At 42.8% G+C, this 23,784-nt stretch overlaps 1 protein-coding gene across 2 annotated transcripts in view; it reads right to left on the reverse strand.

The window, feature by feature from the left end:
- lin7a (lin-7 homolog A (C. elegans)) overlaps positions 1-23,784 on the reverse strand; it is a 74,110-nt gene that overhangs the window by 37,925 nt on the left and 12,401 nt on the right. For both annotated transcript variants that reach the window (XM_073059610.1, XM_073059611.1), the window contains exon 2: positions 17,232-17,350. In XM_073059610.1, coding sequence (XP_072915711.1) covers positions 17,232-17,350 — 119 coding nt within the window. The remainder of the gene's footprint in view (positions 1-17,231; positions 17,351-23,784) is intronic.

A 23,784-nucleotide genomic window follows, 5' to 3' on the forward strand; every position in this document is an offset into this window, starting at 1 on the left:
TTTTAAATCATGTTTTTTTATTAAAATAAAAGCATCCTAAATTTCCAAATGAATTATTCGTTTCATAAGAGGATTTGCTTCAGTCCAGCAACACTGCGAATGCAAATGAGCATACTCAGAATCCAGAAATGCTTTATCTTTTGCTGAACATTAACAAGCCACAGACAGGTACTTCTTCTGCAATATTTTGAACTATGCTACCTGCTGATGAAATCCCATTAAAATGTTATCATGTGCATAATTATGAGATGCTATTGACCCGCAAATATTTCAGACTCCATTGTGCGAAGGATTCTCAATTAAAATTCCATAATTTGAATCAGTTAAAAGTACTTTGCTGTTTAATATTTCAATCACAAACAAGAGAAAATCTGCAGGTGCTATAAATCCAAGCAACACGCACAAAAAGCTGGAGGAACTCAGCGGGACAGGCAGCACCTATGGAAAAGAGTAGGCAGTCATTGTTTCAGGCTGAGACCCTTCAGCAAGACTGAAGGAAAAAAAGCTGAGGAGAAGATTTAAAAGGTGGGGGGGGGGGGGGGAATGGGAAAGACGCATGTGACTAGGTATACAAACTGTAAAAGATTACAAGTTCACCTTGCATGACACCTCCCTTCCTGATAGGCTGAATGCCTTCTATGCACGATTTGACACTTTGAATGACGTTACATCAAGGAAAGGCCCCTCTCCCCACAAGGAACAGGCACCCTGCCTGGCCACAGCTGAGGTGAGGCGGATCCTAGCCAGGGTAAACCCACGCAAAGCTGTGGGTCCAGACAACATACGTGGTCAGATGCTGAGGGATTGTGCGGCCCTGTTGACAGAGATCTTAATGGACTTCTTTAATATCTCTCTGAAACATCCACTCTCCCCTCAGGCTTCAAGGCAGCCACAGTAACTGGCCTAAACAATTACCGCCCAGTAGCACTGACCTGAAAAGTCATGAAGATCTTTGAGCAGCTGGTAATGGATCATATAAAACCCCACCTTCCAGCTACATTAGACCCTTTTCAGTTCACATACCACTCAAATCAGTGCAATGGTACCGTAGCCGCGGCCCTCCACTCCGTCTTGTCCCACCTAGAAAACAATGCCTCATTCATCAGGATGTTATTCACCGACCTCAGCTAGGCACTTAACGTCATCATCCCTCAGAGGCTGGTGGATAAACTGTCCTTTTTACTAGACTACTACAGCACAGTACAGGCCCTTCAGCCCTCGATGTTGTGCCGACCCATATATTCCTTAAAAAAAAGTACTAAACCCACACTACCCCCTAACCCTCTATTTTTCTTTCATCCATGTGCCTGTCCAAGAGGCTCTTAAATACCCCTAAGGTTTTAGCCTCCACCACCATCCCCGGCAAGTCATTCCAACCTTCTGTGTAAAATACTTACCCCTGCTGTCTCCCCTAAACTTCCCTCCCTTAACTTTGCACATATGCTGTCTGGTGTTTGCCATCCGTGCCTGGGAAACAGGTACTGGCTATCCACCCTATCTATGCCTCTCTTAATCTTGTAGACTTCTATCAAGTCCCCTGTCATCCTTCTACGCTCCAGAGAGAAAAGTCCCAGCTCTGCTAACCTTGCCTCATAAGACTTGTTTTCCAATCCAGGCAACATCCTGGTAAATCTCCTCTGCACCCTCTCTGTAGCTTCCACATCCTTCCTATAATGAGGTGACCAGAACTGAACACAATACTCTAGGTGTGGTCTCACCAGAGATTTGTAGAGTTGCAACATGACCTCTCCACTCTTGAACTCTGTCCCCCTATTAATGAAACCTAGCATCCCGTAGGCCTTCTTAACTATCCTATCAACCTGTGCAGTGACCTTGAGGGATGTATGGACTTGAACCCCAAGGTCCCTCTGTTCATCCACACTGTTAAGTAACCGACCATTAACCCTGTACTCAGCCTTCTGGTTTGTCCTTCCAAAATGCATCACCTCACACTTATCCGGATTGAACTCCATCTGCCACTTTTCTGCCCAACTCTGCATCCTGTCTATATTCTCTTGTAACCTTCGACAGCCTACAGCTCCCTCCACAACTCCTCCAATCTCAGTGTCATCCTCAGACATACTCACCCGTCCTTCCGCCTCTTCATCCAGGTCATTTATAAAAATCACAAAGATTTTTGCGGCACTCCACTAGTCACCGACCTCCAGGCAAAATGCTTTCCTTCCACTACTACCCTCTGCTTTCTTCCTGTAAGTCAATTTTTTATCCAAACAGCCAAGGTTCCTCTGATCCCATGCCTCATGACTTTCTGGATGAGTCTCTCGTGGGGGACCTTGTCCTTGTTGGGACTCAACACCCCTCTCTGTAACTGAATTTTGGATTTCTTGCTGAAAAGATCCCAGGTCAGTCTGAGTTGGCAGCTCTATCATGCTGAGCACTGGTGCCCCCCACCAGGGACTCCGTGCTCGGCCCACTGCTGTTCATGCTGGTAACTCACAACTGCAATGCCAGATCAGCTCAAACCGCATCATCACGGGTTGCTGATGATAGCACCGCGGTCGGCCCCATCAGCAGCAATGGAATTGGAGAGGTTTGTCAAATGGTGTGAGAACAGAAACCTGACTCTCAGCATGGACAAGACAAAGGAGATGATTGTCGACTTCAGGAAGGCACAGGTCGGCCACTCCCCATTGCACATCAACGGCTCTGCAGTGGAGGGACTATAAGAGCACAAAGTTCCCTGAAGTGCACATAACAAACCATCTAACCCGGACCCACAACATGTCCGCATTAGTCAAGAGGGCACAGTAGCATCTATGCTATCTGAGAAGATTGAGACATACAAGGCTCCCCGCCCCCATACTAATAACTTTCTACAAGTGCATCATCAAGAGTATTCTGTCTGGCCACAACATTGTATGGCATGGAAGCTGCAAGGCATCAGACTGTAGGACCCTACAGAGGATAGTAAACACTATCAAAAGGATCATTGGGATCTCCCTCCTACCTATTTGTGGCATTTACCAAGAGCATTGCAGATGAAGGCCCCAAAGCATTGTTAAAGATCCCTACCACCCATCCCAAAATGTCCTTGACCTACTACTGTCAGAAAGGAGGCACAGCAGCATCAAAGACTAGAACTGTCAGTCTGGGTAACAGCTTCTTCCCTCAGGCTGTAAAACTAATGAATACCCTGCCACCACTGGTGTCTCATGACTTGTAGATAAAGTGTTATTGTAAACTCCAGCACTTCCTTGAGATTTATCATTCTCTTCTCATAGCTGTTAAGCTGACTTCTATAAAACTGAGCTGTAATACTGGTACAAACACATAACTGTTACAGAATGAGGAGTTTAACTACTAGCATTTCAAAAACAAACTTCTGTGCCTGCAGCTAAATATTTAAAGACTGGGCTGAAACTTCAGAGTGTCCAATCATGGAAGTGGCTTAATTTAAACTGCATTGCAGTGACTAGTAGGAAAATAGTTTGATTACACAAGACTGAACATTTGGGACATCGACTTTTCTGGGAGGGTAAATTGGGTATCTGTTTTTTAATATTTGCTTCTTTGTCTCAAATTACACGTGTACATCATAATCCTTCGGTGGAGCTGAGACACTTCTGGTCGAAACACACTGGCTATAGATTGGAGAAGCTGTAAAATGTACACCTAGCTGTTCCAGTTACATTGGAACAATGATAAAATTGACAATACAGTCGGCCCTCCTTATCCGCGGGGGATTGGTTCCGAGACCCCCTGCAGATACCAAAAACCGCGGATGCTCAAGTTCCTTATTTAACCTGGCTCAGTGCAGTGGTCTTTAGGACCCAGCGGAACCCTGGCCTTTATTTATCATGCTCAGTGTGGTGGGCATTAGGACCTGGCGGTGCAGCTCTGAATCTGCGGTGTTTCTGTTCATGAAAGTCATCACGATCATGATTGAAAGTAAGGTGGAAGTAATAAAGCGATCGGAAAGAGGTGAAATGCCATCGGTCATTGGAAAAGCGTTAGGCTACAGTTGGTCAACGATTGGAACAATTTTAATGGAGCATGTGACAGGCCCTGCCCCGATGAAAGCTACAATTATTACTAAGCAATGCAGTGGTTTAATTATTGAAGTACGTGTGTTTAAGTGTTTTATATGCATAGAAAGGTAAAAAATGTACTATATATTAAGAAAAACATTTGAATAACTGACGCTAAATAATACCGGATGTACCTGTTCCGACTTCAAATCTGACTAAAAGACGGACTCAGGAACGGAACTCCTTCATAACCCGGAGACTGCCTGTACTTTTAAGTCATTTCTAGATTACTTATAATACCCAAAACAATGTAAATGCTATGTAAATAGTTGTTATACTGTATTGTTTGGGGAATAATGACAAGAAAAAATAGTTTGTACATGTTCAAATAACGAGTGCAGGAGAGGGAACTTCCGGGTTTTACCAATCTGCGGTTGGTTGAATCCGTGCATGCGGAATCCGCTGATAAGCAGGGCCGACTGTACTACCACAAATATTATTGAAAAGTTTAACCTCTCCTTCCTTCGAGTGTGTTTTATTTTTGTCCAATTCAGTTCCATTAATGAATGAAATCTTCTGTAGTTCTGAAATAAAAGCCTTCAGTTTAGCTTTGGCCATGTTTCCTTCATGATCAATCCTTCCTTCACGAGTACTTGCAGAGAGAACAAGTGTGTTTGTTCATCTAAAGGCAAATATCATGTATGTTTTGAAGAGTGGGTTGGTCAGATCGTAGGACAGATGACTTAGGATTGGAGAAAGAGGAGGGGGGCACTTTCTTGGCTAATCACACCAGTGTAATAATAATTTCTTAAAGGGCTGGATGGAATTGTTCATGGAATGCTATAAAATTTCCTTGCCTTCTGCAGTAAGTAATTCCCTATTTAACTACCTGAGACCCTGTTCACAACATTCAATTTAAATCAGCCTGCATCTACACTATGGGTGCTAGAAACACTGGTCAGAAATGGACTTTCTAAAGGTTCAACTTAACTTCCCTTGTTTTATGGTACACATCTCACTTTATGAAACTCAGGATCCCATCTGCTTTCACTGGCCACTATCTGAGCCTGCCACGTTTAAAGATATGATGTCCACCCAGATCCCTCAATTCCTGCAGAATTGTTAAAATTATATCACATTTATTATCTCTCTCCCCAGTCCCTCTATACACTTGCCAGCAACATGTCAAAGGTCAACCACACTGTAGACACGTTCTCCTGAAGCTTATCATTATCCTCCTTATTGCTTACCTCTCAAGCTTCATGTAACTTTCGATGTTTGAAATTGTCCCCTGACAGTTCTCAATTTAAATTATTTCACTCCTTCAATACGTGTTGCAAAGTGCAGTAGCTCACAGGTTTCTTGTCTCCAAGAGCAAGGCCCATCTTACTTCTGGGAGGACGGCACCATGCTCAGGTGCAGTGGCTTCTATGGGGCCAATCAAAGGTGTTGTCTTTTTTAAACATATTTTCTTTTCCAATCACAAGACCCCATTGGACATTAAGAACTTAAAGTCCTACCAGTCTATACCCACCAGAGAGAGTTGCTTGTTGGTGGAGAAACTGAAGGGGCTGGACTTGACGTGGATCGTGCTGCTGCCTGCATTGGAGAGTTGGAATCGACGCGCCTAGGTTTGCAGTCCAACTGCTAGTTGACCAGCTTGGTCGCTTTTCTTGTGCTTGCAAGACCCCGTTGGACATTGCTAAAGTGGAATGGTGCAAGTACAATTCACGGATCTGTTAGCAAACGCAGGGGGAGCTGCATGGCCTTGATCAAGGTGAGGGCTAGATGTCAATATGTGGTGTTGCTTGTTTACGGCCACCCAGAGGGAGGGATCAGAGTTGGTGTGCTCTATCGGAGTGCCGGGGGTGGGGTGGCACGGCCTACATCTTGGAGTCGGTGCTACATTCCAGTGTTCACTCAGCAGAAGACAAGCTGTATTGTACTCAACTGCAGACTGCTGCAACATTCATGGACTTGAACTGGGATTATTTTTTTGTATTTTACTGCTGTCTTACATGTGACATATGTGCCTTGTGCTGTGTATGCCTGTTGGTGCTACGTTTTGCACTTTGGCCCTGGAGCAGTGCTGTTTCTTCAGCTGCATGTATGGTTGAATAACAATTAAACTTGTTATTGTTTAATTGTTTAAACAATTTAAAATGCAAGTTTCAGACCAGGGACATAATTAATGAAGGGGGCTTCATTATTGTGATATCTTTCAAATGAGATGTTGAACTGTTTGCCAAGGCCATTAGCAAGGTTTCAGAGAACTATTTTAAAGGCGATCAGGCAATTATTCTCTGTTGCAGCCATTATTCACCTTTCAATCAACATGATGAAAACACGTTACCAGGCCATTATTCCATTGCTGTCTGCAGGAGATGGCTGTGTGTAAATTCAACATTGTAATTCCTACATTAATGATTAAACTTCAAACAGTGTTTCAGTTTCTTTCAGAAGTGTTGGGCATGCTATGGTCCTGAAAAGCACTATTCAAAAGCAAATCCCTTCTCATCTTTGGTCGGGGAAGATGTAAGGGCACATTCACTCTTCCTCCTTTCTAAAATAGCATACGTGTATCTAGACAAGAAACAAAAATATAACACAGAGATGCTGACGGAATTTATGGATCTCCCTTTAGCCACTAAGTGCTTGCTATCAATGAGTAGGAATCAAACACATTCCTCACTTCACCTAAAATGTGCGCATACCGCTGATCTCATCCCATCACTGTCTGTGAGGAGTTTGTACATACAGCCATAGGGTCATAGAAAAGTACAGCACAGAAAAAGGCACTTCAGCTCAACAGGCCATGCTGAAACCATTTAAACTGCCTACTCCCATCAACCTGCACCGCAACCATAGTCCCTCATACCCCACCCATCCACGTACCTATCCAAACTTCTGTCAAACACTTAAATTGAGCTCACATGCACCATTCGTGCTGGCAGCTCGTTCCACACGCTCACGACCCTCTGAGCGAAGAAGTTTCCCCTCGTGCTCCCCTTAAACATTCCACCTTTCACCCTTAACCCATGACCTCTGGTTGTAGTCTCACCCAATCTCAGTGGAAAAAGCCTGCTTCCATTTACCCTCTCTATACCCCTCAATTTTCTATACCTCCATCAAATCTCCCCTCAGTCTTCTACATTCCAAGGAATAAAGTCCTAACTTATTCAATCTTACAAGAACATCCATGTAAATTTTCTCTGCACTCTTTCAAACTTTTTTATATCTTTCCTGTAGGTAGGTGACCAAAACTGCACACAGTACTCCAACACACACAAAATGCTGGTGGAACACAGCAGGCCAGGCAGCGTCTGTAAGGAGAAGTACTGTCAACGTTTTGGGCCGAGACCCTTCATCACAACGGGTCCTGGGAGAGGGGAGTACAGAATTAAAAGTATTATATATGAATGCACGAAGTATAAGGAATAAAGTAGATGAGCTTGAGACTCAGTTGGAAATTGGCAAGTACGATGTTGTGGGAATAACTGAGACATGGCTTCAAGCAGACAGGGCCTGGGAAATGAATATTCAAGGCTATACATCTTATCGAAAGGACAGACTGACTGGCAGAGGGGGTGGGGTGGCTTTGTTGGTGAGGAATGATATTCAGTCCCTTGCGAGGGGGGACATAGAATCTGGGGATGTAGAGTCAGTATGGATAGAACTAAGAAATTCTAAGGGTAGAAAGACCCTAATCGGAGTTATCTACAGGCCCCCAAACAGCAGTCTGGATGTAGGGTGTAAATTGAATGAAGAGTTAAAATTGGCATGTCACAAAGGTAATGATACAGTTGTCATGGGGGATTTCAACATGCAGGTAGACTGGGAGAATCAGAATGGTACTGGACCCCAAGAAAGGGAGTTTGTGGAGTGCCTCCGAGATGGATTCTTAGAACAGCTTGTATTGGAACCTAGCAGGGAGAAGGCAATTCTAGATTTAGTGTTGTCCAATGAACCGGATTTGATCAGGGACCTCGAGGTAAAGGAACCATTAGCAGGTAGTGACCATAATATGATATGTTTTAACCTACAATTTGAGAAGGAGAAGGGAAAATTGGATGTGTCAGTATTACAGTTGAACAAAGGGAACTATGGAGCTATGAGGGAGGAGCTGGCCAAAGTTCAATGGAACAATACCCCAGCAGGGAAGACAGTGGAACAAAAATGGCAGGTATTTCTGGGAATAATGCAGAAGGTGCAGGATCGGTTCATTCCAAAGAGGAAGAAAGATCCTAAGGGGAGTAAGGGGTGGCCATGGCTGACGAGGGAAGTAAAGGGCAGTAAAAAAATAAAAGAGAAGTATAACATAGCAAAGATGAGCGGGAAACTGGAGGACTGGGAAGCTTTTAAAGAGCAACAGAAGATAACAAAAAAGGCAATACGCCAAGAAAAAATGAGGTACGAAGGTAAACTAGCCAAGAATATAAAGGAGGATAGTAAAAGCTTCTTTAGGTATGTGAATAGCAAAAAATTAGTTAAGACCAAAATTGGGCCATTGAAGACAGAAAAGGGTGAATTTATTATGGGGAACAAGGAAATGGCAGATGAGTTGAACAGGTACTTTGGATCTGTCTTCACTAGGGAAGACACAAACAATCTCCCAGATGTAATAGTGGCCAAAGGAACTAGGGTAAAGGATGAACTGAAGGAAATTTATATTAGGCAAGAAACGGTGTTGGATAGACTGTTGAGTCTGAAGGCTGATAAGTCCCCGGGACCTGGTGGTCTGCATCCCAGGGTACTTAAAGAGGTGGCTCTAGAAATCGTGGACACATTGGTAACCATTTTCCAATGTTCTATAGATTCAGGAACAGTTCCTGCTGATTGGAGGGTGGCTAATGTTGTCCCACTTTTCAAGAAAGGAGAGAGAGAGAAAACAGGGAATTATAGACCGGTTAGCCTGACGTCAGTGGTGGGAAAGATGCTGGAGTCAATTATAAAAGAGGAAATTATGACACATTTGGATAGCAGTAGAAGGATCAGTCCAAGTCAGCATGGATTTATGAAGGGAAAATCATGCTTGACTAATCTTCTGGAGTTTTTTGAGGATGTAACTATGAAAATGGACAAGGGAGAGCCAGTGGATGTAGTATACCTGGACTTCCAGAAAACTTTTGATAAAGTCCCACATAGGAGATTAGTGGGCAAAATTAGGACACATGGTATTGGTGGCAGAGTACTGACATGGATTGAAAATTGACTGGCTAACAGGAAACAAAGAGTAGTGATTAACGGGTCCCTTTCGGAATAGCAGGCTGTGACCAGTGGGGTACCGCAAGGTTCGGTGCTGGGACCGCAGCTGTTTACAATATACATTAATGATTTAGATGAAGGGATTAAAAGTAACATTAGCAAATTTGCTGATGACACAAAGCAGGGTGGCAGTGTGAAATGTCAGGAGGATGTTATGAGAATGCAGGGTGACTTAGGACAGGTTGGGTGAATGGGCAAATGTATGGCAGATGCAGTTTAATGTGGATAAATGTGAGGTTATCCACTTTGGTGGCAAGAACAGGAAGGCAGATTACTATCTAAATGGAGTCAAGTTAGGAAAAGGGGAAGTACAACGAGATCTAGGTGTTCTTGTACATCAGTCAATGAAAGCAAGCATGCAGGTACAGCAGGCAGTGAAGAAAGCTAATGGCATGCTTGCTTTTATAACAAGAGGAATTGAGAATAGGAGTAAAGAGGTCCTTCTGCAGCTGTACAGGGCCCTGGTGAGACCCCACCTGGAGTACTGTGTGCAGTTTTGGTCTCCAAATTTGAGGAAGGACATTCTTGCTATTGAGGGAGTGCAGCGTAGGTTCACAAGGTTAATTCCCGGAATGGCGGGACTGATATGTTGAAAGATTGGAGCAACTGGGCTTGTATACACTGGAATTCAGACGGATGAGAGGGGATCTGATTGAAACATAAAAGATTATTAAGGGATTGGACACACTGGAGGCAGGAAGCATGTTCCCACTTATGGGTGAGTCCAGAACTAGAGGCCACAGTTTAAGAAAAAGGGGTAGGCCATTTAGAACAGAGATGCGGAAAAATTTTTTCACCCAGAGAGTGGTGGATATGTGGAATGCTCTGCCCCAGAAGGCAGTGGAGGCCAAGTCTCTGGATGCATTCAAGAGAGAGTTAGATAGAGCTCTTATAGATAGCGGGGTCAAAGGATATAGGGAGAGGGCAGGAACGGGGTACTGATTGTGTATGATCAGCCATGATCACAGTGAATGGCGGTGCTGGCTAGAAGGGCTAAATGGCCTACTCCTGCACCTACTGTCTATTGTCTATTGTCTATTGCTGCGTTCCACCAGCATTTTGTGTGTGTTGTTTGAATTCCCAGCATCTGCAGATTTCCTCGTGTTTGCTCAATACTCCAAATTAGGCCTCACCAATCTCTTATCCAACTTCAATATAACATCCGAACTCCTGTACTCAGTACTTTGATTTATGAAAGCCAATGTGCCAAAAACTTTCTTTACAACCCTATCTACCTGTGACGCCACTACATCCTCCCCGTGACCATGTGGGTTTCCTCCCAGACTCGAAAGACCATAAAACCATATAACAATTACAGCACGGAAACAGGCCATCTCGGCCCTTCTAGTCCATGCCGAACGCTTTCTCTCACCTAGTCCAACCGACCTGCACTCAGCCCATAACCCTCCATTCCTTTCCTGTGCGGTACGTGTTAGGATGGTACAGACTTGCCGGTTGGTTGGTTAATTGGTTATTGTAGATTGTCCCATGATAGGGCTGGGGTTAAATTGGGGGTTGCAGGGCAGCACAGTTTGAAGGGCTGGAAGGGTATGGATGGATAGATGGACAAATAGATCAGCAAGCATTCTCAGCTTTGCTCTTTCTCCACCTGGCACCCACCACAGTGCCGCTCTCATGCCTCTCCCTCTATGACAGACTAGAGGACAGGCCAACTTCTGCCTTGGGATCATCCACAGGCATACGAGGATACATTCAACTTTAAATTCTGAAACTGTTATACAGATACACTGCGGATATATTCAACGTTAAATATTATAAACTGACTATCAGCAAGAGATAATGTTAATGGTTTGCTTCCAGCTGATGCAACGGTTTACAATTCACTCCCTAGCTGCAGTGTAATTGTAATCTCTGCCACAGCAGAACAAGGCTTTGCTCTGTGCCGGTTGCTACAATGACCAAGGGTTGGTGAATGCAACAATGCTACCTACTCTGCTGCCTGCGACCATCACATTAACATCAATGGAAATGCGAGATCTGTGACATCACCGTTATTAAACACATTTAGGTGAGAGCAAATCAGAAGCCCCGGCTCTCAGCAGAGGTCTGGACACAGCTGGGAAATCAGGATGCTGTATTCACAGTGGGGGAATAAGAAAGTTCTCAGGTCAGCAAGAGCTGTGCTCTCCCACGCTATCAGGAAGGCAGAACGGGATTATTCACGGAGAATATTTCTGTAACAGCAGAGGCAAGAGGCTCATGTGATAGGGCATTCAGACCATAATGGACAACGTGTCCATCCTGCGTGTACCTGGACAGGTGCTGAGAGACTGTGCAGCCTAGTTAACAGAGGTTCTAACAGACATCTTCAACACCTTTCTGGAACAATCCACAGTCCCCTCAGGCTTCAAGGCGGCCACCATCATCGCAGTGCTCGAGGGTGACAGTAACCTGCCTCAACGACTACAGTCAGTGGCACTAACCTCAACAGTGACCAAGTGCTGTGAGCGGCTGGTTATGGATCACAATAAATACCACCTTCCTGCTACACTGGACTTTCCAGTTTGCTTATTGCTCAACTTGGTCCACTGAAGACGCCATAGCCTCTGCACTCGACTCCGTCCCACCCCGCCTGGAAAATGCCAGGCTGTTGCTAATTGACCAATTTGATGTTTAATACAACCATCCCTCAGAAGCCAATGAGTAAACTGTCCTCGCTGAGACCAACACCTCTCTCCGTGACTGAATCCTCGATCTCTTGACAGAAAGGCCACAGTCAGTCCATGTTGGCTGAAATATCTCTAGCTCCATCTGACTGAGCATCGGCGATCCCCAGGGCTGGGTGCACATCCGGCTGCTGACACAGGACAGTACTGGTAGATCCAGTTCAAACCGAATCACCAAGTTCACTGATGACACAACATGCCTGACCTCATCAATGATGGCGGCGAGACAGCATACAGAGAGAAAGTAGAATGGTGCGAGTACAACAATCTGAGTCTCACTCTGGACAGGACCAAACACAGCATTGTGGATCTTAGGGCTCTAGGAAGTTGCAGGCTGGCCACTCTCCAGGATCACTCTAGGAGCGCCATGTTTTTATGAGTGCACATAATAGACGATCTTATCTGGCCCCAAAACACCAACTCTTTGGTCAAGAAAGTACAGCAGCATCTCAACTTCCTGAAGAGATTAAATGAGAGAGGCTCCCCCCCCCCCCCCCACCCCCCATTATAATCAATTTTTACAGGAGCACCATTGAGTGTCCAGACTTGATGCAGTACAGCCTAGAAAGGGAATTGCAAGGTATCTGACTGTGAGTCCCTACAAAGGATCATCAGGACTGCTGAGAGGATCATCATGGTCTCTCTTCCACCTGTCAGATATCTATCAGGAATGCTGCACACACAGTGCCCTTACAATTGTCAAAGATCCATCCTGTCCGTCCAACAATCTCTTTGACCCCCTGCCATCAGGCAGGATGTACCATAGTTTGGGAAACAGCTTCTTCCCTTAGGACATAAGAGTACTGAACTTCCTGCCACTAGCCAGGTCTCATCATGTATGAAGCACCAGTAGCGTTATACCGTTTACATTTTAACTTGTGTTGTAAATGCACCTTACTATTGTTGATTTATTTGTGGAAATGCGTGTGTGTGCGTGTGCGTGTGCAAGTGTGTGTCATGTACTGTTGTGTGTACCTTGGTCCAGAGGAACTTTGTTTCATTTGCTGGTATACATGTGTACAGCTGAATGACAATAAGCTGAATTTGGACTTGAACTTGAATTTAAGGACTTGTTTGCTTCTACATTTCCTATTCTCAATTGTTCTACACCCAAATATACTCCTCTTATGTTTAGCCAAATAGAAGGTCAATGCCTAGATAGATGAAGACCAGCAGAAGTCCAAGAGTTAATATTCTGAAATACGGAAATTTCATCAGTAAGTGTTGAACTTCACATTTTTACAGTTACTATAGGTTCTTATCCAATTCGCAAAGGATTTTTGTCACAGTGGGAAAAATATCACCACTGTATTGTTGTACCTTTTGCAGAGAGCAATTTTTTGAAGGTGGTATATTTTCAGTGAAGAACTGGCTCTTTGACAGCAACAATGACATTTACATAGTAGAGTACAGTTTGTATTAGAGGGAATTTCAAGTGCTCATAGAAACATTAGAAGTCACGGAAAAAAGAGAAATTCAATCTTACAGATGACATTGCCAGCATAATTTTGAGTATTGAAGCACTGCTAGAGATTTTGGAAGTGATTTAGATGCCAGATTGTTATTGAGTTACAGCCCAGCATTCGTTACTCTTTCTCAATCTCACTTATGGAGAACAATGATTTATTGAATGGCTTGTTCTGCAGCTGTCAGCAAAATGATGCTTAATAAGAGCAGATGCACTCAGCTGAAATCAGCACCGAAGAGCTGTGCACAATTTTCATCCAACGTGTCCTTTATGTCTTATAATTTATTTTGTGAAATAGCAACAGACTGAATTATCTTCTACTATGCCGAGAACACAGCAGAACTGAGGATATGCAGATCTTTAAAGGCCAACTGGGTATTCTGAAATCAAAGCTATGTCAAATGAAACTCTACCCAGAGAGCACCTCCATCTCCCTGCAGTGATGGTAATAAAATGCAACATAAAATTTAACTTTCATACATGGCATCACAGCAAGGCAGTTCTCCTGCTCCTTGTAGTATTATTTCTTAGGCATACTACGTCAAATATTGTGCAAAATATCATATCAGGGAGACATCAAATACATTTCAGAATCAGAATTCTCGGAGTTCTGTATTGGGACCACTGCTTCTAACATTGTTTGCCGATGATTTAGATAATGGAATTAATGGCTTGTGGCAAAGTTTGTGGATGATATGAAGATAGGTACAGAGACATGTAGTGCTGAGGAAACAATGCAATTGCAGCAGGACTTAGACAAATTGGAAGAATGGGCAAAAAAGTGGCAGATGGAATACAGTGGAAATGTATGATAATGCATTTTGGTAAAAGGAACAATAGTACAGACTATTAGCTAAATGGGGAGATGTTTCAAACATCAGAGGTGCAGAGTCCTTGCACAATATTTCCAAAACGTTAATTTACAGTTTGAGTCTATGGTAAAGAAGGCAAGCGCAACGTTCACATTTATTTCAAGGGGAATAGAATATAAAAGCAAGGAGATAATGCTGAGCCTTTCTAAGACACTAGTCAGGCCACACTTGGAGTACCGTCATCAGTTTTGGGCCACATATCTCAGAAAGGATGTGTTGTCCAGAGGAGGTTCACGAGGATGATTCTGGGAATGAAGGTGTTAACATTTGAGGAGCGTTTGACAGCTTTGGGCCTGTACTCACTGGAATATAGAAGAACGTGTGGGGATCTCATTGAAACCTACTGAATGTTGAAAGGACTAGAGAGGGTGGTTGTGGAGAGGATGTTTCCTATGGTGGGGGCATCCAGAACTAGAGGGTAGAGCCTCAGAATTGAGGGGCAACCCTTTAGAATAGAGGTAAGGAAGAATTGTTTTAGCCAGAAAGTAGTGAATCTGTGGAAAGCTTTGCCACAGACTGTGGTGGAGGCCAAGTCCGTGTATATATTGAAGGCATTAATTCATTGTTTCCTGATCGGTCAGGGCATCGAAGGATATAGTGAGAAGGCAGGTATATGGGGTTGAGTAGGACCAAAACATTGATAAGAGAAAATACAATAAGGAGTCCAAAAACAACACAAAATAAATAGTAATAGATTTTGTAGCTTAGCAAAAGAAGGAAAAGATTAGTTAAACACACAAAATGCTGGAGGAACTCAGCAGGTCTAGCAGCATCCATGGAAATGAATAAACAGTCTTGGGCTAGGACCCTTCTTCAGGACTGAAATGTCAACTGTTATTCATTTCCATGGAGGCTGCCTCACATGCTGAGTTTCTCCAGCATTTTGTACAGTATGTGTTGCTCTGGATTTCCAGCATCTGCAGACTTCCTCATGTTTTAGATTAACTGAAGTTAAGCTTCAAATGTGTAAACTTTCGGAAGGCCTTCAGTAAATGTCACACAAGCAGTTAGTAAACAAAATTTTGGCAACTAGAGTAAGGAATGAAACACAGCAGTTGATTACAGATCAGTTAATGGAAAGCAGATACTAGGAATGTGTGTCCTTTTCACTGTTACGTATTCAGGCAACAATAAATATATATGAGTTAGGCAAGGGTTTTCATAACAAATAACACCTTTATTAAACACTGAAAACCAACCCCCCAAAAGTAAACAAACATTAGCTTAAACGGAACTCAGCTGCTGTGCGGCAGATTCACAGATCTTAATAGCGTTGCAGATCAAACAGTCTTTAAAGCGGTATTGAAAAAAAAACAGTTCCTTAAAGTGGTATGCCGAAAGAAAACAGTTCTTTAAAGCGGTATGCCGAAAGTTCAAAAGCTCACAGTCCATTTAAAAGGAGAGACTTTTTAAGGCGATTTAAATTCCCTTCCACGTCGTTGTCCTATCCCCGGCGTCGAACTTTCCCACGAAGAATTTTATAAAACGTAATGGTTTAATGGCACTAACCTCTTCTTCCACACTATTCTCAATCTCCCGCTATCCCAGCGGAGATTAACACGAGAACAGTCAACAAAATCCTTCCGAATGAGGATCAAATAAGGTCGAGACCAATCCACCGTCGAAAATCGATTCTCCTCGATTTTTATCTTCCAAATTCTTATCTTCACTCTCCACCAGCAAAGAAACCGCTGGCAATGACCTTTTTAAACTTTAGGCATTATATAAAACTTCATTTTTCAACTAAACTGCGTCATCACATTAAATCACGCAGGGACATGAAGTCAGCTTGGCAAATCCCGCCACGAACTGCCCCACCTGACAGGGTGGGTCTTCCTTTTATACCCTGTAAAAAAAACTGTCACATGACCTCTACTGGCGGGAAAATGACGTCACTCCACCATCACAAGACCATTACCTCAAGTCCAGTATAACTTCAACCCCAGTCACGTGACAAGGGTACCACTGTCACGTGTCACGGGTACGTAACATCACGTAAGGAGGCCATGATTGCTTGGCGCATCAGTTGCTCAAAATCTATGTCAATGAGTTGGACAAGGAGACCAAGTATAAAGAATCCAAGTTTGCTGTAGATACAAAGTGGCAAGGCAGTGTGGGGTGAGAAGAAAATGCAGATTCTTTGGCAGATATAGATGTACCTCACAAATGGGCCAGGAAATAGCAGGTAAAATATCACATGGAAAATCCAAGGTCATCTACCATGTGTAAAGATTATTTGATGATATACATTACAATAGAGACTGACAGATGTATACATATCATTGAAAGATGACATAAAGATAAAGCAAACAATTAGGACGACAAATAATAAGTTAGATTTTATAGTAAGATGATTGATTACCACAGTAAAGATTACTTAGCTAAATTATAAAGTACTCTGTTAAAACTGCATGCGGAATCTATTGAAAAGGTCTGGTTTCCCTTATTACGGATACAGGGAATCCAAAGGTTTACCTAATATGGGGGATTAAGGAATTGTTCTAATGCTTTTGATGGTAGCAAGCTTCGATAAGGCTTTCCAGAAGCAGAACTTCTGTCTAGATATAATAATGAAATTGACACTGAGTTAAATCCTCAGCCTTGTCTTTTCTAAGGGGAAAAGTAGAAGAAGGGGATAAATGGTTTTCTCTTGCTTCTATCTCTTATGAAACCTCTTCCACAAACAAAACTGTGGATGTTGGACCAATTAACACCTGTAATTAGTACATTTTTTTTCTAAGCAAGAATGTTGCAGGTTATCGACCAAGATGAATTGAGAGGCCTCCATCTAGCTCAACCGTATCTGAAGGGCTAATCGGTCTACTCAAATCTCTAGGTTATTAAACGTTTGATCAATTCTGTCTGTACACAGCTGGCAAATCACATTCACTAAATGTAATCCTGCCACGCGCTGAAAACCGCTCTTCTGTTTCTCACAGGGCTAACATACCTCTCTGACAGCCGTGCAGAATTCACTCTGCAGCACTCTCTGTAACGACTGCAGCTTGTGGATCGGTACTGCTCCGCTTTCCTGGAGTTTCTCCAGCAATTCAATCGCCCGAGCCACATCTGAAAGGAGAAACACAAATGTTGTAACAGCGAATTTTGACACATTCACAGGTGACAAGTACTGAAATTCTTTGATGCTGTGTTCAGATGCTGGGTCAGAACTGCTCACTTCCAGTCAGTGTTCCTACAGACAAGTTCACACGGTTCGCTTATCCTGAATTTAAATGAACCATGGAAGTCAGAGGCAAGCAGGAGATTAGATGCTGACTCATCTTCCACTGCTGATCTCCTCACTAAATCCAATAGGAAACACTGGCCCTCAGCTTTGCACCAGTCACACCCTTGAACGAAGGTACTACCCCTGTGAGAAAAGCTCAGAGCTTTAGTATTTTTTAATTTTTATTTTATTGAAATACAGCATGGGGCGGGCCCTTCTGGCTCTTAGAGCCATGCCGCCCAGCAGCAACCCCCGATTTAACCGTGGCCTAAGCTTGGGACAATTTGCAATGACCAATTAACCCGTCAGACGTTTGGACTGCGGGTGGAAACCGAAGCACCTGGAGGAAACCCCCGTGGTCATGTGGAGAATGTACAAACTCCTTCCCGGCCGGCGGTAGCTGGAATTGAACCTGAATCGCCAGTACTGTAAAATGTTGTGCTCACCACTACACTACTGCACTGCCTTTCATCGTATTCCGTCTTAACATTTTAAACTATTTCCTAGGACCACAGATTGCTTGTAATTACTTTTACTTTCATTTGAGACTGTTAATTTTTTTAAAAAATGTCCGATTGTCAAAGACATTTAAAAAATGGTTCAAAGTCCTTTGAAGGCAGCAAGCTATGAGAAGGCTCTCTGGGGTGGAACTTCAGTGGAGCTGTCACAGGCAGACAGTTCCACTTCAGGCAATGACGCAATTACTAAGCAAGTCCTCAGTACCTGCATCAGGTTAGTACCAGAAAGCAAGCAGCAATGTGACTTAGCCCAATTATTTGTTCTGTTACATGCCTGTTACATAAAATACTGTAATCTCCTGTACTCAGTTTTACATACCTCAAACTATCATGAATGATAACGTACCATCTGTTTCATTAGTCTATTCCTTCTGAGCTCTAATCTGACTTCTGACTGGGATATGCAGGGTGACATCATTTATTATGCAGTGGGCCTTTTGGGAAACTTGAATCGTTTTTTTAAAGCCACTGGGCAAAATTTTGACAACATATTCTTATGAACAAAGCACTGGATTGGGATTGCAAATGAAATACTGAAATAATGGCCTAAAGCATCGATGCAGTTACAACAAAGGCAAGACGGCGGTTATATTTCATTATGAATTTGAGGAGAAATGGCAAATTTCTACAGATGTACTGTGGAGAGCATTCTAACTGGCTGCATCACCGTCTAGTATTGGAATGGAGGGATGGTGGGGGCTACAGCACAGGATTGAAATAAGCTGCAGAGAATTGTAACCTTAGTCAGCTCCATCATGAGCACTAGCCTCCGTAGTATCTAGGAGGCCTTCAAGGAGTGATGCCTCAAAAAGGTGACGTCCATCATTAAGGACCACCATCACCCAGGTCATGTCTTGTTTTCATTGCTACCATCAGGAAGGACATACAGAAGCCTGAAAGCTCACACTCAACGACTCAGAAACAGCTCCTTCCCCTCTGCCATATGACTTCTGAATGGACATCGAATCCATGAACAATACCTCACTAATTTTTAATTTCTAATTTGCACTATTTATTAGCTATTTAGTGTATTTATACACACTTAATGTAATTCATGTATTTTCTGTAATTATGTATTTCATCGTACTGTTGTTGCAAAGATAATAAACTTCATGATATATGCTAATGATATTAAAGCTGATTCTGATTTTGATTCATACTCCTCATTACATGAACTACCATCCCCAAACCTCCAGGAACTCAACTCTACGTCAACAATTTCCACATCTCCTAACCTTTGAACCCCACGCTAACATCAACCCAACCCTTTCCTCTATTCCCTCCAGACTAAAAGCAGAGGATGTCCATTCCCCTCCCCCTCCACAGATAACCCAATGGCTCCCTCCCTCCCCGTCCTTTCACTCCTTTTACACAGTGTCTGAAAAAAAAATCTCTTGTGTCTTTGTAGAAAATGAATGGTAATGTATTGGAAAGTTAACAAGAAATGGAGATACATTCTAGCCCACTTTGGGCACGTTGAACTTTTAGCCACAAGGCTCAATGAGGACCCAATGTGTGTGTGGCATGGTTGTGTAGAGGTTAGCGTAATCGTTTCACCGCATCAGTAGTAAGATCGGTGTTCCATTCCAATCAGTCTGTAAGGAATTTCTACATTCTCCCCGTGACTGCATGGAATTCCTGAAGGTGCTCCAGTTTCCTCTCACGTTGCACAACACAATCCTTGCTAATTGACTTGAGGCAAATGAGGTATTTCAATATATGTTTCAAACTACATAAGACAAATAACACAAACCTGAAAAAAATAATTTTTATTAATGTATTCCTTAATCCAGACATCTCTCCTGCCATTTTCAAGGTTGAATCAAAACTAAAAAATCCCACCCAGCTGCCAAGTTCTAAATCTGTTGAGGAGAAATTCAATTGTAACGATGACCATCACCATTAAGTCTAGAGGGATATGCTGGCAAATTTCATATTATACCTAAATTCAAAGGCCCAGAAATGGCATGGCTGTTTCTGTAAAGAACACTAATGGATTGAGCAGGTCGGGCAGCATCTGTTGATCGCTCATTTCAACAGATGCTGCCTGACCTGCTGAGTTCATCCAGCTTGTTTGTATGTGTTGATTTGACCACAGCATCGGCAGTATACTTTGTGTTTACTAATGGATTGTGTGCTGAGGACCATCCAATGCCTTGTTCCAGACCCAACTCCACAAAATTCTTTGACAACCTTGGCCCACGTTTCCCATAGATTTGAAATGCTTTGACATTGGTGCAGCATCATAAAGGAAAAGAGGTCAGGGTGGGGTCAATAGAGTAATAGATTGGTGGAGGGAGGGGTTGGAAGGAAAGAGAATAATTTAGGAGGAATTGGGTATGCGTGCACTGGTCAGAGGATGCAAGATGAAGGGTAGGGTCAGGATTTATGGCAAGAGATCATAATGCAAGGTGGAGTTGAGGTGCAGGGGTACATTGGAGCCAGGTGTCAAGATCAGTGGGGGATTCCCAATGTGGATTTTCCCATGAGAAAGTATTTTTTAATTTAAAGATAACCTATCTAAGGTAGTTTCCTGCACTCAGACACTACATCCCAGGGTCTCCTCAGGTAGGCTTCCACTCAGGAAGATGACTTAGACCTCAAAAAGGCTGTGAAGGATTGTCTCTACAACTGGTGTCTGTGGGCAATGCGTTCATGGGTACAAAATCACAAATGGTGCTATGTACATCCACACTCCTCTGTGCTTAAGCACACCAGATGTGCAAGAGCCCAGACAAGAGAACCGTTAACCTTGAGGAATTCATGATTAAATCCACAATTTCTCTCTGATGAATTTGATGATGTACAAAAGATGGAGCTTCTCAATCCAGTTGGTTTTGTCGGTCGTCTCTGCTACATAAAATTAAGATAAACAGCTAGCTGCAGCAAAGTTCAGTGGGTATCTAATGCAGATTGGGAGTGTATATATTTCATTTTATTTTTATCTAACAAAACAGTAGGTTTCCAGTTCCTGTTCAGGTGCACTGAAACAATTTTTTAAATGTCTTTAAATGGTTGGGTGGCGGGGTGGAGAGACTTGTGTAAGGTGATCCTTCCTTCCGCTAGTCGGCAGGTCACCCTTTGCAAGGTATAACACTTGCTTAGCCCCCTGATCAAGGTCACAAGAAGCCATGAGCAGGCGGATGATCGTATGAGCAGCTGGTGCATATCACAAGTCCTGGTTATGCGACCACTGACACCAGGCAGCTGGTCTCTGAAGGGTATTGATAATGGCTGGAGTCACCCATCTTGTAAAGACACGGCCCAGGAGAAGGCAATGGCAAACCACTTCTGTAGAAAAATTTGCCAAGAGCAGTCATGGCCATGGATAGACCATGATTGTCCACGTCATATGACACGGCACATGATGATGATCTTTAAATGGGCCCAAATCCGTTAAGTGTTAATTTATTTCTCTGGCCCTGTAGCCAATAAAACCAAGAATTGGATAGATTAGAAGTGATATTGTTAACACATAAAGCATCACCTCCTCAGAGTAAGAATTCTGACCATTCTCACACATCCATAAACCATAAATCATCATTACATTAATGAATCTTGTTAGTCACTGGAGTTTTGAATTACGAAGGCTGTGAGATACTAATGAATATTTGAAATCATGCTGATTAATGTTTTCAAGCTCATCAAAAAATAACTTAGCCCAGTGTTATTTAAAAATATTCCAGGACAAAATTAATTTAAACAATTCTCCATGGCATATCATCTTTAATTAAGACATTAGTACTGTGCTCTGGATGCTCCAGTGTACCCATCCTTTCCAGCCCATTAGCTTGGGTAGCAGGTACTTCAAAGATTGCACTGATAAACAACGGGTTACAGCAAAAATACAAGACTCAAGAGTCTAAATTCTTTACACTGTTAACACCATATACTGTACAAAGGACTATACTAAACATGCCATCAAAATAAGGCTCCATTTTTTAGTTAGATCTATAATTACAGTCCAACTACTTTTTACTCTGCTGACCAAATCAGCATTGCTATTCGATATGGTGAACTTTACAGTTCCACAGCCAGTCACATGCTTCAGAAGTTTTAGTCAATCATGTTTAATATCACTGGCATATGTCATGAAATTAGTTGGTTTGTGGCAGCAGTACATTGCAATTCAAAATATAAAAATAGTGAATTACAGTAAGTATATATTTTTTAAAAATATTACATAATAAGTGCAAGAAGAGAGGGAGAAAGTATTGAGGTAGTGTTCATGGGTTCACTGTCCATTCATAAATCGGATGATGGCGAGGAAGAAGCTGTTCCTCAGACATTGAGGAGTGTCTTCAGTGTTTATTTTCTGTTTTGTTTTCTTCCGTTTTTTTTTCTGAGCTGTGGCATCACTTCTAAATGGGTCTTCAATGAATATTGACTCAAATTGTGTCTGCAAATGTAGCCACTGTCTGCAATTGTGGCAAAGAAGAGATACCCCAGGAATCATGATTCACAAGTTCATGGTTTATATGTAATGAGCTGTTATTAGCGTCACAGAAATAGGATCTCTCAGCAATTTTCAAACTTTTGAGTTGTGGTGCTTTGAATTTGAAGTTTAAAAACTCATGAGGATTTAGAAAGACAAATCTGATTACACAACTGCATAATAGGACTACACTCCCTTACACCGGCAGAAGCAGATCACAACTTTTTTTTCTTTAGAAATAGTACACATATAGGAAAGACAACAAAGAATTCTATTTTATCTGGTAAGAGTTAAATTATTAATTATCAGCAATGCATTCTACCAGGGCACCATTGAGAGTGTCCTGACCAGCTGTGTCATTGTTTGGTATGGGAATTGCAATGCATCTGACCACGAGAACCTGTAACAGATTGTGTGGGGACTGCTGAGATAATCATCAGTGTGTGTGTGTGTGTGTGTGTGTGTGTGTGTCTCTCTCTCTCCCCCCACCCACCCCACAACCCATGACATACACCTGAAGTGCTGTGTTCATAGAGTCCTCAGCATTGTCAAGGACTCCTCTGATCTGCCCCACAATCTCTTTGACCTCCTACTGCCAGGCAGAAGGTAGCACAGTTTCAAGTTTATGTTCAAGTCAAGTTTAATTATCATTCATCCATATATGAATACCCATGAATACAGCCAAATGAAACAGCATTCCTCTGGGGTCGAGGTGCAGAACACAGTACCAACAGTCATACACAGAGCAAGGCACATGTAAGATAGAAGTAAACATACAGTCACACTAAAAAAATATTCACAGCCTGAGTGACATGCCTTGTAAATTGATGGTACATATGTGTCGTCAGCAAGAACAAGCAGTTCTGAGCAGCACAGACGAATACACCCATGTACACAATCCAGCTTGTCTTCTGCTGAGTGAACACTGGAGTGCAGCGCCAATGGCAGGGGCCAGTCCCCAGTCCAGCATACATGCAGCACCACACCGCCCCTGGCATCTCCGCTCCTGGACTGCTGCAACAAGCAAGCCCATGGCAGCTCCCCCGCCCCTGTGTTGTACTTTCCTGTTTCTAATGCTGTACAATGCATTTAAAAAGTGTCCTTTGAAATGTTTATTTCATAAAGCTTGCTAGAGGCAGTTTATGAGGTACTTGGTTTATGTAAATAAAATTCATCAACAACAATAGAATCGGACCAAAATATTTTCAGCCACTTTCTGCAGAGCCGCTGTATTGTGGTTGATGAGGTTATTAATAAAATTGCACATGCTTCAAATAAACTAAGGACTTTGAGGCTTGTTCCTGCCATTCAAGAGGCAAGAGCC

The sequence above is a fragment of the Hemitrygon akajei genome, chromosome 10, assembly GCF_048418815.1.
Source record: "Hemitrygon akajei chromosome 10, sHemAka1.3, whole genome shotgun sequence".
NCBI lineage: Eukaryota > Metazoa > Chordata > Chondrichthyes > Myliobatiformes > Dasyatidae > Hemitrygon > Hemitrygon akajei.